Raw genomic sequence first — 15,979 nt, 5'->3', positions numbered from 1 at the left:
TACTGTTAGTGTTTATTTATTAACAATAGTAGACTTAGGTCAACTTAGCTTTACTCAGAAAAATAAGTTAAACATTGGCAACATTAGTTGCTTTGCCTAACAATCTGGTATATTTTGCATTCTATGGTATATTTCGAATGTAGTCCTATATCGATATACCAAAACTAGCATTTGGGTATTTTTTATAGTATTTTTTGGTATATTAATTCGTTATATTTAAAAAAAAAAATACAGCACTATTTTGCAGTTACTTAAAATAAGTAAAATACTCTAGATTTCTTTACTTATTTCAATAACATTCCTCTGAACTATATTAAAATATACAAATGTATTCAAATCTACAAATATTCTATTGCAAGCGGGTATTTCGCAGTCGAGCATTCTTCCTTTACTTGTTGTTGCTGCTGGGCTGCGTTTTCGTCTTTGCCCCGCCTTGTGCCTCAATTTGTTTGGTGGCAACTTTTTTGGTTTAAATTTCAAATTTTTCAATCGAAAATCAAATTAATATGCAAGTTGACCAGTTCGCCCTCGGCCGCACCTCGTTGGTCCCCCCCTCCCACCGCTCTCTCACCCTCTTCCCTCACCCTATGGCTGCTAGCCCTGTTTGCCATCTGTCGCCTTGTCTCACTTGCTCCAGTGACGGGTGGCAGCTTGTTTATGTTGGATTTTTATGACATTGTTGTTGGCCCAATACTGGTTAGACCGTTAACCGTTATTTTGATTGTGTTTACGTTTATGCTTATGGTAATATGGCTGCTGATATGAACTTCCTATTGGCAATTCCTTTTGCCACTTGCGCTTTGTTGTTGTTGTTGTCGCTGCTTGTTGTTATTGTTGTTGTTATTGCTGCCCGTGAGCCTTATACAACAATAAGCATCGTCGACAGCAGCGTCGACAACTTGCATAACCACCCGCTGGATGCCAACGTGCTTCGTGCCCCACCTCACAGACGATGCCTCGATGTTGCCTCGTTTCGATTTATTGGCCAAAACCCTTTTCCGATTGCGCCTTGTGATTTCTGTGCTGGGTATTGTTATTGTTGTTAACCCATTAACGACATTACACAAAAGCGCCTCTATGCAATTAATCTATCAACATGCCGCATTCGTAATGCCTTTTCATGTTGCAAGTGCAAATTGATTGGATTTGCGGGCAAATTTAATTGCACTTTTACCTCAAATCTGCTTAACAGCTACACTCTATCTGTAGCTTTGTATCTGTGTATCTTTGTATCTTTGTATCTCGACAGCGCATTCACATGTTTGTCACTCAAATTATCAGCCCATTAAAATGGAATTTATTTGTTTAAAGCCCGCTAATAACTATAGTATGCGGAAGGAATAAACAGAGTTATATCCGCACCCCCAAAAATGAATGTTAACTATCTATAAAACTTTGTCTAAAACAAAGTTTCAAACTACGGCAAAATTTGCACAGTTTTGTGGGTCATAAATTATGTAAAGTAATTAAGATATGTCTTAATTTTCTGTGCGATTTAATTGCTTCATAAACGTAACATAATATGCATTATTAATATGCCACAATTTGGTCGACTATTTTCTTGCTTTTTATTTTGATTTTGAGTAGCTAACTTAATCATTAAACTTTAAAAGAGAAAAGTCTCAATTTTCTCCCTACTTCATTTTATAGAGAATGAAATTGATGAAATGTTTATGCAATTTTCAAGAAAATGGCTAGAAAATGTATTTTATATTTCTTTAACACAATTTTAATTTTGTAGAAGTGCATATTTTAAACTTTCGAATCTAAAGTTTTGTGAATAAACTGCGGAAAGTGGCAAGTAGCAAGTGGCAAGTGGCAAGAATGTGTTGCAACTTATTCTTCTAAGTTTGGGGCTGGACAGCTCTACAGATCTCTACTTTTTTATGAGTTTTTAAAATGCGCATTGCCCAGCAGCAGTGGCAACCGCATTTCAAGCAGGTTGAATAACAATGAAAATGAGAGAAAATTAAATAAGAAACTCAAAGAAAAGTTTGTTTGGTAATTGCAATTTTTGTTTGGCTGTTGTGTATGGTTGTTTGTATTTGTAATTTTTGGCAGCGGGGCATCGCTTGCGTTTGTTGATTAGGGTTAAGACTTGCCACAACAAACTACAAACTGGCTGCAGCAGCAGCAAGTGGCATCATCAAAAAATATCATGTCATGCTCTGGTTGCAACATTGCTGTGGTTCAGTTTCGTTGCTGCTGATTTGCCACTCATTTTGCGGGATTCTTACATCAGCGACTGGCAGAGAGAGAGAGAGTGAGAAAGGGAGCGAGAGAGAGAGAGAGAGAGAGGAGGTCATGGCCAGCGCCCGCATCTGTCTTCGGTCACTGTTCGCCTGTCAACCAACTGCAGCGACAGCTGTGAATGTATCTGTAAATGTAAATGTATCTGTATCTGTATCTGTAGTTGCGAATGTATCTCAAAACTGTCGTCACTTGTAATACTTGTTGTACATATCTCTGCAACTGGGCTGCTGTCCATTATTTGTGCTTGCTTTTGCTTTCGCTGTTGATTAACCATTTGGCATTGGCCATGCGGGTTTCATTAGCCAAGTGGGCGGCAGCTGAACAATTTCCATTAACTGTTCTGTCTTCTCTTTTAGTCACATTAGTTGCCCATCCACATGCAGTATGTAAATTGTGGCTAGATGTAACAATGCAAATTAGTTGATTACAATTTCTCTTGTTTCGGAATGTTGTGCAAGTCAATGGCAAGTCAAAAGCGGGCGCGATCAGATTCCCATCTCTTGCCAAATTAATTAATATACATTTTGCCTTTGATACAAAACGTAAACAAAGCGCCGAACCGATGAAATGCCTCCGACACCGACTTAAACAATTCCAAAATACAAAACACAAAGCGTAAGCATCCGAAAATCTGCTGCTTACATAAACACTACTTCAGCAGCAGTTAACAACAATCTACAAGCAACACTAACAACCAACAACTTGAGCAAAACAACAACAACAACAACACACAAGACAACAAACAACAAACAACAACGAGGGCAGCAAATGCTACAAATGAAACAAGCGCTTTAGCTCGCTTTCCTCATCGCACCGCAGTCCAGATGCTCTAACATAGTATTAATCTGAGTCGAAGACAAAAGTGTAGCTAATGAAATTCGGTGGAAAACTGATAACAATGGAAGCTTAATGAATAGATTGGGGCAATAAATCAAAGCGTGAAATGCAATTCAATACATTATAGTTCAGCTTTCATTGTGTTATTTATTAGCACGAATTTGTGTTAAACATATTGTTTTTTGTCCACTTCAATTAACATTTTGAATGCATAGAAAACAAAACGAAAACATTTTTGTGCAAAACTGTCACAACACAGACGTAAAAGTATATTAACAGAAATCATATTGTATATAAATCATACTTTTTTGTAGTTTATCAGCAATATTCATGCTGAATGAAAGTGAATTATTTCTGAATTAAACAGGAACACATTTTGACTTTAAATTCAACTAGAAATTTCAGTTTAACCGAATTCATTTATAAATCACACTTAATTTTATTAAACATTTCCTACTCTATGAAAATGTTTAACTTATTTTGACTATAATTTCAACAAATCATTTGAATTTTACCACAATTCATTTTTCAATTATCTTTATTGAAAATTGTCCACAATAATGTGCTCAATGAAAATTTGTTCGAAATTAAACATGAAAGATTTATTCTCACTTTAATTGTATTAAATTCTTTCATTCATTTATTTAATTATTCAATTCAATTATCTACTGTGAAAATATTTTATGTGTGTATATTGGAGTCATTTAATTTTAATTTCAATAATGTGTAAGTTTTTATCACATATAAATCATTGTGTTTTTGCTTTTAAAAATGCTGAATTGATACATTCTTTTTATATTTAGTACTTATAACTTGCATATCGAAAAGGGAAAGATAGATTTTTTATTCCACTTTCAACAACGTTTTAATCTTACAGAAAAAAACATTACAAATCTTAAATAAGTCTTCAAAACTCTCGCTACAATATGAAACTTAACGTTCTCTCATTGTTATAATCGCAGTAGTAAAAGGTAAGTTAAAGGCAAAACAAGTTAAATTATAAGCACTTTAATAATGCACCATGGAAAGTTCATAAAAGTGAAGCATCCAACATGTGAAACATTGACCATTAAAAGAAAAAATGGTCAAAGTTTTTGCAGTTGCGTTACCATCGAAGTTCATGAGGCAGAGGACCCGGAATCAGTTGGGGGATAGCGACGATGATTAGGTAAAAACATACGAAATGCATTTCATATACTATTTATATACAATATAACTATATTTCGTGCCTTTACAAGTCATTAACTATCAGTGAAAATCAAGTTCGTGTGTAACTTTTGATGAAGATTAACGGGCAATGGCAACAGCTATGACTATGGTTACAGCTATGACTATGACTATGACTATGTCTATGGCAACAAAGCAGCAGCATCATCAGGTTAATGCGGCCAAGAGAGAGTGAGATGGCCTGAGAGTGAGTGTGTAAGAGAAAGATAGAGTGAGAGAGAGAGAGAGAGAGAGGGCAGATGAGCAAAGAGGGCTGGCTGGCAATGATGGGCAACCGGTTGGCGGTCGCACATTAACATTAAATGCAACGCGACGCACATCTTCCCCATATTGCATAATCCTCCCGATGGCAGCCGAAAACTAAAAAAAAAAAGGCAAAGCAGCAAAAAAAAACAATACATGGGGAAACCTGCTTGCAACATCTTCGGCAGATGGGAGACACAATCTTGATGCGGAAGCAAAATGATTCTCAAAACGTCCCTGACAACAAGTAAGTAAGCAACTATAATCGAGTGTGCTCGACTGTGAGGTACCTCAAAGATAACTTTTGATGAACTTGTTTGAACACAATTGATTCATTTGATTTTGGGCAAACTTTAAGATTAAATTTATACATTATAGTGAATGTTTATGATGCCAAATAATGATTATTGAATTATTTTAAACATAAGCCCCATAAAGCAATACTACTTTAGTAATAATTATTATTTTATGAGCTCTTTCATTTAGCTCAAAGATAATAATTATTGATCAAGTCGTTAAAATAAAAACATTATTTTTTTTACGTAATAAAAATAATTATTATTTTGTAATTTTTTATAAGGCTCATAATAACAATACAGTCCAAAATGTTGTTCCAATTATTTGAAGAAAGTTCGCCTCTAAAATAATATATATTCTCTTGGCTATAACTTTTGGTCTTTACGTATACTTTATGGTGGCGCAGAGGCATTTTGCTGTGTGCCACATATGATAAGCTATAACACCCCTCTGCCCTTTAATTGCCGGGTATGACAACAGCGCATTACACAAAGACACATATACACAGTTATGGCAAAAAATGTTGGCTTTTCCAAGAAAACAAAATAAATAAAAAGCAAAGAAAAGGCCAACCATCAAAACGAAAAACCAGTTGCGAGTTGCAGTTGCACGTTGCCCATTGCACGTTGCACGTTGTACGTTGTACGTTGAATGTTGTAGGTTGCAGTTGTTGCAGTTGCAGCTGCGCAGACCTTTGCACAAGTTCAATGGTGACTGGGAACTGGGAACTGTCTGCATAATTGCCAGACAGAGTGGAGCTGCACTTTCTTTTGGCCCCAAACGCCGTCGCTTCCTGGCAAATTCAATTGCAAGGGACAAGCAAAGTGAGCGAGATAGACAAGGAAAGAGAGAGAGAGAGAGAGAGAGAGCTATACAGAGATGAAGATAAAGAGAGAGAGAAGGGAGCTGCACATAAAATACAAAAATAAAAGTAGAATGCAGTCCAAGGTAAAGCGAAACAGAAACAGAAGCTGCAAAACTGCAACAAACTGCAGTTAAAACGAATAAAAAATAGTTTGCTCTACATATTTAATTAGTTTCCGTTTCCGTTTCCATATTTGTAATCCGACTGTCGCCCGTCCCGCTTCTCCTCCCCCCGTCACGACCCTTCTCCTCTCTTCGCCCATCCTCGCTTTTGGCCTTTGTGCATTGTTACGACCCACAGCTGCAGCTGAGAGCGTTAAGGCCAACAATTGGTCCAAATGGTAATTGTCCTCTGTGTGCCCCACTGAAACCCCGCCCTCCCCAGGACCCACCATTCTCTATCACTATTCCTCCCCCTCCCCACTCGTAATGTGCGTTTAGGTCGAATGGTTGCGTAACTTATGGCCAGTCATTAACAGAGACAGAGGCTCCCAGAGCGATTGCGTTTTTAGTTAATCATTTATTTAAATTGCCCTCGAGCATCTTCCAGTCAGCTGCACACTTAAGCAGCAGCAGCAGAAGCAGCACCAACATCACCCACACACACATCAGTATCTGTATCCGTATCTCTATCTGTATCTGAATCTCTATCTGTATCTGATTCTTTTCAACTGCCTTTCAATGTTCGTGTGTGTGTGTGTGTGTGTGTGTGCTTGTGACTTGCGAGTCAAGAGTCAAATTTTATTGAGCTGCACACACAATGAGCAATGCTATTTAATTATGCTGATGAGCCAAACAGCTTGAGCCCAATTCCAATCCCAATCCCAGTCCCAATCTTGAAACACACACGCACAAGCAAGCGTATAGTAAATACTCGGCCATATCAAGGAGATTCCCTTGCCCAAAATTCTCGTCCTGTTGGCTGCTTCTTTTCCTGCTTCTGTTTGGGCTTCTGCTTGTGCTTCGGCTTCTGCTTTTGCCTGTTTGCTGTTTGCGTGCGCCTTGTGTTTGCCTTTGGGCCAGGTGTCGGGTGTCGGTGTCAGAGGCATTGGCATTGCCTGAGCAGGCGGCGGTGGCGGTGGCGGTGGCGGTGGTGATGGCCGTGGCAGTGGAGGTGGCGTACTCGCTGTCGCTGATTTCATATGCATGCCCAGGCCATGCGCAGATTTGATGGCACCTCCCGCCCTACTGTGTAGTTACACTGACAGAAAACTAACAATCTGAACTCAAGCCGAAAAAATCGCTTTAAGAATTTGCTTTTCTAATGTTCCAATGATTTCCGTGCATTTATTTCGAACAGAATTGTTGCACCAAGACCAACATTTAATGGATTCTTCCCGTTATCTTATTTGCATCAAAGAATTAAATTATTCTGCGCTACTTGACAGCAGGAGCTGCTTTATAGGATATCATAAGAGTAATAAAGTTCCTAATTGGATTTGTGTCATAGATTATCAGAAATTTATTACAAAAAATTAATAAAATCATTGTGTTAAATGTATTTGTTGTCATATTTATTTATGAATTGTAGAAATTCGTACATAAAACACATAGGGAAAACAATTTATTTATAATATAAATTGACGAAATAAATAAAAACGGAAACTAAAATAAATATAAAATTATATATAACATATGAATTAAACAAACTATAAAATTATATACTAACTTGAAATGTTGTTTTATATATCTATTAAGCTTATTCATGACAAGTTTTTCATGTTGAGAACCGTGTAAGGAACATCAGCTCTTTGTATAAGTATTTTTCATAGCACAGTTTTTGTCAACCACAGCGAGTCGATTCGATTTTGTAACTGATTGATTTCATTTTCTCGCTGTGTATAGCAATCTCTTTCATGCCCGATATATAGTACTTATTTATGGCCGCGATGGGTGAAGGGAGTGGGGAAGTAAGAAGTGAAGCTGTAGCAGAGCGGAGGGAGAAACTATGTAGCTGGCAGATTGCATAGCTCATTTAGCGCTCCTGTCTCCAGCTCCGCATTCAGCCAGTAATTTTTGCTCACTTTTCATTCTGCACTCACCTTTATCATCATTCTGTGCGGCTACCGTTTGATCATCACTCATTTTGACTGATTGTCCTTGTTTATCTCCTTGTGCCTTTTGCGGTTGAGGTTTGCGGTTTTGCTATTGCTCTCTTATCGCAGCTGCATGTCTTGCTGCCTCTCTCTCTCACTCTTACGCTCTCGTTTTATTCTCTGTTTCACACACACACACACAGTCGATTGCTGTTTTGTTGGGTGCTGCTTAAAGCTTAAAGCGTTGTTGTTGTTGTTGTTGTTCTCTTCACACACACGTACAGTACATTGGGATCGTCGTCGTGTTTAGCGTTAATATTGTCGCCTTTGTTAACATTTCTCAGTGCTCTTTTGCATTTGTTGTTGCTTTTCTTGTAGTTATCGTAGCTTCAGCTGCTGTTGTTGTTGTTATTGCTTTTGTTGTTGTTGGGCTCACCACCACGTTCGACTCATTCATGATGTGGAGCATCTCTCTATATTATAGTTGTATGTGTGTAAGTATAGATTAGTTTCGACTGTGTACGTGTGAGATTGCTCGCCTATGTGTGTGTGTGAGTGTAGTGGTAGCTAAAGCTATGCAAATCTGACGAGTTTGACAGTTTCCAATAATGGCATCGCCTCGCTTCAAAATAAAAAAAATACAAAAAAAAAGTAGTGGCTTTTGTGAGCTTTTCGTTCAGTTAGCGATGCGATGCGTTCCGTTGATTATTGCTGCCTTACATTTTGTGCTTTGTGGCTGATTACTGAAAGCAGAAAGAAGAAGAAAAGGCAGCTTATTAGTTTTGGCTTCATTTACTATTATGTCTTTGTCGTTCTCTCTTCGCGTGTGCTTGTGTGTCTGTGTGTTGCAACTCTCATGTGTCGCCCACTCAATTGACGCAGTCATTAAACGGAAATTGTCAGGCGCTAATGCGCAGCTTAAGACACCTACACGACTACAACTACAAGTACGACAACGTAAACGACTGCGGCTTATGCGTGCACGTAATACGTTCGCATTACGTTTACGTAACGTATGTAAGAGTACGTAATGCGAGTAACGGAAAAGATAAACACGACGACCGGAAAATGTGCACGCTTTAAGACTTAAAGCTTAACAAAGATAAAGTTAATTAACATTATGGCATCACACACACAAACGCATGCACACATACACAAGCGTACACAGACACACACGTAAGCTGGCAAGTTACAAGAATTGATAAATGGCGTAAAAGTAAAAGGCAAACAGAAGAAGACGAAGAAGGAGGCCACGCTCAGATGCTGCTCACTTCGTTGAGCTTTTGTGTTGCTGTAGTTGATGTTGTTGTTGCTTCTTCTTCTTCTTCTTCTTGTTGCTGCTGCTGCCGTAGCGTAGGCCTGCTTCCTGTTGTGTTTTACAAACTTCTTGACACCGCTGACGTTGGCGAAATGGAAAACGTTAGATGAAGTGCCATAAAATATTCAATATCAAGTTTTGCCTTTGCCTCTCGCATAGTTGCAGACAGGTGCGGCTGCTGTTGTTGTTACTGCTTCTGCTGCCTCCTGTCGGAAGTCACGCTGTCATTGAAGCGGGGGTCGGTATGGCAAAGGAGGCTGTGAAGCGCTGAGCTAAGCAACAATGCAGTCATAAAGGCGGCCGGCCTTAGAGAGATATTTATGTATGTATTTGTGTGTGTGTGTGTGTGCGTGTGTCTGTTTCTTTACGAGTATGTGCGTGTATGTATGTGTGTTTGGCCGATAAGAAAACGACCAAAGCAGCAAGTGAAATCAGTTAGCAACAAACAAAAAAGTAAAAAAAGAAAACTCCTGCGGCGTTTGCACCTGCACTGCTTCATTTTTTTGTGTTTTGTTTTTGGCTAAGCACACAAATCGTCAAAATATTTTTATTATAACAATAAGAGAGCGCAGAAAAACATGGACGCATTAACAGTGCTGTTCGTTTTGGGCCAAACAACAAATTTGTTGATGAAACTTTTGCTTTGTTCGTTCGCCCGTAGTCCGAGTTTTTTTTTTTGGGCGTGACCTCAGGGAGACAGGGAGATGCTATAGCTGCCCCCCATCTGTGTGAGCGAGCAAATGGACAGCTTTAAAGTTGCCTCGCAGAACAACATAAAACGCAGCGGAAGCTGCGCTGCGCCTTAAGCTGTACTACACTTTTCTTCTTTTATTTTGGGACTCTTTCGTGCACGAACTGTGCGCTAGTTAAGTGCACATCAAGCGCTAATTTATGGGCCAAACGTTCGCCACAAGCCGCAACCGCAGTGAGGCCGCACACAGAACCGCCCATGCCCCCTCAAAGTGACCCCAAAGCACTACCACATGAATGCCATGCGGCACACACATACACACAACCGCACACATACATACATGTACATTGGAACCACTTTCAAATACAGGCAAAAGGAAAGCAAATTGAAATGTTCGATGAATTACCTTTAAATATTGCTAATTGCATTTTGTTGCAATTGCAGCTGCTGCTGTTTTCTTTATGTAATCGCACAGTAGAAATACACACACAGGCACACATACACACTCATATATATGCAGCTGCATGCGTGTGTATGTGTTTGGGTGGTTTTTGGGGGGAGGGATATGGGGCGTATTTACATTTCAATTTGCCCAATGCACCAGTTACTATTTATATTCGCATTCGCATTCGTATTCGTATTCGCTTTTTCTTTTTTTTTCTTTTTTGCGCTTACTGCAATTTCCTTTAGCACTTCACTTTTGCGTTTGCTTTCACTGCGGCGACTTCAATTGGCCCCAGCTGGGCACACTTTTGTTATTATTATTACTCTTACTCTTACTCTTCTCGTAGCTGTTCTCGTTGTTGTTGTTGTTGTTGTTGTTGTTGTATGCTGCTTTTGTTTTAGTTTAGCAGTTGTTTTGTGGCTTTTGTGTACTTAGTATAATATGTACGAGCATGTGAATGTGTATGTTTGTGTGTGCGTATGTATTTTACATTAATTACATTTTTATTTTAGTCGCAATCGCGTCGTCTCGCGGCTCTCTATGCAACAATGTTGGCAAAGGAAACGGACGCGGAGACGCAGCAGGCAACGACAACGGCAAAGGCGAAAAAAAGCGCTGGCACGCACATTGTTTGACACACATACACGCACGCACGCACACACATGCACGAACACACACACAAGTAATGCTCGACTACAACAACAAGAACCAGAAGAGTAAGCACATGGACGACAACGGTGCACGCACACACCTTAAGCTGAGAAGTGTTATTACAATTTACTGTTGATTTCTTTTTTTGCTTTTGCTTCTGCTTCGGCTTCGGCTACTGCTTCTGCTTTTGCTTCAGTGTGTGCGAAGGAAGCGCGAGCGCGGGAACGAGAGAGCACGAGCTCAGGCGTCACAGTTGCTGTTCGTGTATGCGTGTGTTTGACTGTATTTGTGTGTGTGTGAGGCTTCTGTATTTGTGTAGTGACTGGCTGGCTGGTTGGCTTGTGCGAAAGCGTGCGAAAGAGCGCGAAAATGTAGGTTAGTTTCCGTTTTATCCTGCTTTACAACAACAACAACAAATATATGCACGTTTCACTCTATTTTTGGGCGCAGAAGACTTTTTCGCTGCTGCTGCTGCTGCTTTTGCTTGCACTTGTAAATCTCTGCGTTTCTCAGACTCTTACGCTGTATGTGTGAGTGTAGGTGTGTGTATGTGTAAGTGAGCCTCAGTCTCTGTTCGTATTAATGTGTGTGTGTGTCAGTGTATTGGTTTTGCTGTCTGTTCGTTTTGTTGTTGCGCTGTCAGTGTGTTTTCTTTTTTTTGTTGGTGTCGTTTTTTTTTTTTTTGATTATTTTATTTTTTTATTCTTTTGTATTTGTGTGTCGCTCTACGGACGCGTGCATTGCATGGCGACTGCTCGATTCTAAGGTTCGTTGGTGACTGACTCGTAGCAAACGGGTTTTCCTTTCCGTTTGACGTAATCTGCAGAGCAGCCAGAACACACAAACGCACACACACTAACATCCACGCACATGCAGCCCCCTAGAAATTCCCACTATATTGCGCACATGCCAGGACACGACACAACGCTTTCTCTCTATCTCTCTCTCTCTCTCTCGGTCGCGCTCTCGAGCTCGACTCGCTTTCGCCTTCGTTTTGAGCCGAGCTGCCGAACTCTTGGCCAACTGCCGATGGCCCAATGTGCCATGTGCTGAGTGTCGTGTATCGCCATGTGCGTGTCGCAGCGTTCTGTTTTGGCCAAAATGTCAAAAGGAACGACCGCAGGCCAACACACAACACCAATACACACATTGTCGTGAACTCGTCCCGTCTCGTGATTGCCACATCGTCGTCACATTTGGCACACTTTTCTCCTGCCGGCATAAACAAATGCGCTGTGGGGCATGGCCAATTTCCCATTATTCTCGACAGTGCCACAACGGCTGCTGCTGTTGCTGCTGCTACTGTTGCCACTGCTGCTGTTGCTGCTGCTGCTGCTGCTGCACCGCAGGCCGCTGTCTAAAAACGTCAAAATTATTAGGCACAAATATGGGCCACTCACTAACAAAAGAATTGGAAGCTGCCTCAGTTTCAATTTCTTTCAATCGCAATGCAAAGTTTATCGCACGCCGTATACGTAATATGTGAACATGTCGTATGCGTAATGTGACTTTGAAGCCTCAAACGAAGCCTTGGCTATGCGGAGATCAGCAATGCCAGCAATCACCAGACGACTTCTATCATTTATTTATAAACAAACAACAAGCTCAGCTAAGAGTTGAAGATTTGTTTCGCTCTACGAGATTCTTCAGAGCGCCGCTCATTGCGAAACTGATAAGAACTGTTACTAAATCACTTCTCTCAAATGGGCAGTTTAAGCAGTTGCTTAGAAAAGCTGTAAATCAATCAAAAACATCACAATTTTTATTTTTCCAACGAAGCAGAAGAAACGCCTGACTTTGACCCACTTGGTGTTGAAATTTCAAAGTTTTCACTTTTTGTTGCATACTTTGAGGATGTCTTGCACTTTATTGTATCATATATTTATTTTGAGAAGTAACTTTCTACATTCTGTGACATTTTATTTTTAAAATTATAAAATAAACCTAGCTTACTAGCTCACAATCTACAAAACTATAAGAAGTATTTAATTTATTAAATTGTAATAATATTAAAAAACAATAAAAAAATACATATGTATATTCTCTAAATATTTAATTTCTCTTGCTCTTGCTGTTTGGTAATGCAATTTAATTTTATTTTTATAACAAATTGCAGTTGTATAGACAGAAAAAGAGTTAAAATATTAAACTAAATAGTTTCGCTTTTGATATACATTCTACAAAAAGTGTTCATATCCAAATTGTGTATTAATAAGATATTGTTTGCTTTGTAATATCTATTTCCGCTTTTGTCAACTGTAAGACACTCTTACCTCATTTTTAACCCTTACTCAATTTTAGCTGAACTTCTAGAACCACCCACGTTTAACTGAGCAAATGCCTCAATGCCGCAAATCACTCTGGACACATTTAGTGCGCGACAAGAGCTTGAAACGAACGCAACTGGCAAGAAGCAGGCACAACACACGAAAAAGCAAGCTCCGCAAACACAACAACGCATTTGGGATTTGGCGATAAGCCCTTGAGAGTTATCACATCTCCATAGTCCGAGCAGTGTGATTCAACGGATTCCGCCGTAACATAGGACTACACCCCACATTCTTGCCGCCATGTTTTGGCAACCCTTTTGTCTAGTGTTGCTGCTGCTGGCAGTCACAGGCGACTGTGTGCCGCAATCCTCGGTCAGCGCCTCCAATCACTCTGCCGAATATGAAGCGTCAACGCGGCGTATACTCGATGTGGCCACGCAGCGTATGCGTGGCATTTGGGAAATGCGCTTGCGCATCTTTATGCAGCTCACCTCGAAGGGTAAATCGCCACTCGGTGGCCAGGCGCCCAGCAAACAGGAGGTGGACAACGAAACCTACAAGTTGGTCTACGAGTTGGCCGCCAATTTGAGTGTGGTATCCGTGGAGCAGTTGCGTGATCCGAAGCTGCGACGACGCGTGCAACGTTTGGCCAAGTTGCAGCTGCAGGGACTGCGGCCCAATGACTACGAGCAGTCGAAGGATCTGCTACGCGCCATGCAGAACTTTATCAGTGGCAATATGATCTGTAACACGGAAGATTGTGCCAATCGTAGGCCGACATCGATGTATCCGCAGCTCTACAATCAGAATATGCGACTGAAGCGCTATGAGAGCCTAAGGCACAACTGGTACACTTGGCGCACAATCATCAACGACAAGGATACGGCCAAGTCAACGTTCATCGACTATGTGCGACTGCTGCGTATTGCGGCCACCTACAATGGGCATGTGACGCCATCGCGCACTTGGTATCTCAACTTCGACACGGAAAACTTTCAGGCTGAGATGGAGTCGGGTAAGTTCGCTCTTCAAGTTTGTGTTGCGTATTTATAGCTACCTCCTACCTCCTCATTTAGTTATATGGGAGATAATGCCGCTGTATCGGGAGCTGCACGCCTATTTAAGGCATTGTGCCATCAAGGCATATCCCAATTTCAGTTTTAAGGACGACGGCGCAATTACAGCTCCCGTCTTGGATCAAATACTTTCGCAGGCTTGGTATCACAAGCCAATCTTTCAAACGCCCTTCCCCAAGGATCAGCTGCCCTCGGTGCATCATCGGCTCGAGGAGGTGCTAATGACTCCTGTCAAGATCAACAAGAAGGCAGCGGAGTTCTTTGAGTCGCTGGGACTCAATCACATGTCCGAGTAAGTGCAGCATAACAACCAACTTCGCAACCATAAATTATAGAACTAATAAACATTTAACAGCGCCTTCTATGAGAAATTCGCACGCCGCATGAACGACGACGAAGCTGGCTCGGACTGCAAGCCGCAGGTCTACTACTTTCCCCCGGAGGTGGCGCTGCGCTACTGTCCCAAGCTGGACTACAAGAAATTGATGCAGATTCACGGCACCATGTCCGAGCTACAGTACAACATCTACAAGAGTGGGCTGCCGCTGGGACTGGACACCGAACCCTGCCCCGGTTTTGGCAGTGCGTTGGCCGAGACTGTGGTGCTGGCCTCGGGCACACCGCGACATCTGCAACGCTTGAAACTTCTGTTTAACGACAGTCTCACCGAGATGCAGTCACTCAATCGTCTCTTCCGCATGGGAGTGCACACGTTGTTGGCTGTGCCGCAGTACTTCATCAACGACAAGTTCCTGGTGGATGTCATGGATGGCCGCATTGGTGTGCAGGACTACAATTGCGCCTATTGGCGCATGCAGGATAAGTATGCGGGCGTGATGCCGCCCGTTTGGCGCTCTGCCAAGGACTTTGATGTGGACTATAGATTCTATCGCGGCATGCATCCCGATCGCTCCAATACCAGGTATGTTAAGAGTAGTTAATATATGAAATTTATATCTAAATTGAATATTTTCAATTAGGAAATTCATGGCGGAGGTTTTGGGCTTTCAATTCTATCGTTCGTTCTGCTTGGCCAGCGGGCAATATAAGCCAGGAGATCCCAAGTTTCCGCTGCACAACTGCGACTTCTATGACAGCAAGGAAGTGGGCAATCTCATTCGGTAGGAAAACCAAACAGAGTAGAATCATTCATTTTATCTTTGGCTTTTTCCTCTAGCGAAATGATGGAGCTGGGCGCCACGAGACACTGGCGTGATACCATGGAGATTGCAACGGGTGAACGCAAGTTGAGCGGACGAGGCATCCTCGAGTACTTTGCTCCACTATTCACCTGGCTCAAGGAGCGTAACATGCAGCTGGAAGTTGAGCCGGGTTGGGATGCAGATGATCGTAAGTTTGATTCTCCTTTTCTAATGATTCTAATTAAATCTTCGGTCTTTCTTTGTTGTAGTGTGTCGCAAGGAGCCGTAAAGCGTGTCAGCAAATTGCTATATGTTACTATATCTTACTCACCTATGTTATAATAAAGATTTTACCCACTATTATATTATTCAAAACAAATGAGTTATAAGTTTGGAAAGAACGTAGTTGAAGCTCCAAAATGTCTAGGCTAGAAAAGTTTAAGCTGTGCACTTCTAGAAGAGAAAGTTTCAGTTGTTTTTAGAAGAATTCTATTCTATTAGAACTCTCAGACATTTTAAGATCTTTATTCTTAAAAGTTGCAGTAGCTTCAAAGGTTGCAAGAAATCATGAAGCGTACCTGTGGCAAATTCTAAAAAAAAAAGATTCAGGAACTTATATGCAATAGTTA

At 40.9% G+C, this 15,979-nt stretch overlaps 2 protein-coding genes across 2 annotated transcripts in view; one reads left to right on the top strand and one right to left on the bottom strand.

Annotated features, from left to right (window-relative positions):
- Window positions 1–11,650, bottom strand: part of LOC133845054 (sodium channel protein 60E) — a 39,494-nt gene extending 27,844 nt beyond the window's left edge. Inside the window, 2 exon segments of the mRNA XM_062279392.1 lie at window positions 7,764–8,500; window positions 10,173–11,650. Of these exon segments, the coding sequence (XP_062135376.1) occupies window positions 7,764–7,806 (43 nt within the window). The 5' untranslated portion in view covers window positions 7,807–8,500; window positions 10,173–11,650.
- On the top strand, window positions 4,114–15,738 carry LOC133845056 (angiotensin-converting enzyme). The gene is made up of 8 exons (XM_062279394.1): window positions 4,114–4,258; window positions 4,329–4,807; window positions 13,164–14,147; window positions 14,209–14,500; window positions 14,564–15,130; window positions 15,189–15,329; window positions 15,386–15,558; window positions 15,620–15,738. Exons 3-8 carry the CDS (start codon window positions 13,433–13,435, stop codon window positions 15,637–15,639), a joined length of 1,908 nt encoding a protein of 635 aa, XP_062135378.1. The 5' UTR covers window positions 4,114–4,258; window positions 4,329–4,807; window positions 13,164–13,432; the 3' UTR covers window positions 15,640–15,738.
- Window positions 15,739–15,979: the final 241 nt, after the last annotated feature.

This window comes from Drosophila sulfurigaster, chromosome 3 (genome assembly GCF_023558435.1).
Source record: "Drosophila sulfurigaster albostrigata strain 15112-1811.04 chromosome 3, ASM2355843v2, whole genome shotgun sequence".
In the NCBI taxonomy this organism is placed as follows: Eukaryota; Metazoa; Arthropoda; class Insecta; order Diptera; family Drosophilidae; genus Drosophila; species Drosophila sulfurigaster.
This window is presented reverse-complemented; position numbering and strand designations above follow the sequence as displayed.

Excerpts from the sequence above, each read along its gene's own strand:
- LOC133845056 (XM_062279394.1), top strand. The coding sequence starts at position 13,433 with ATGTTTTGGCAACCCTTTTGTCTAGTGTTGCTGCTGCTGGCAGTCACA. Across the intron at positions 14,148-14,208 it reads TCAGGCTGAGATGGAGTCGG|TTATATGGGAGATAATGCCG; the intron begins GTAAGTTCGCTC and ends CTCCTCATTTAG. Across the intron at positions 15,131-15,188 it reads CCCGATCGCTCCAATACCAG|GAAATTCATGGCGGAGGTTT; the intron begins GTATGTTAAGAG and ends ATTTTCAATTAG.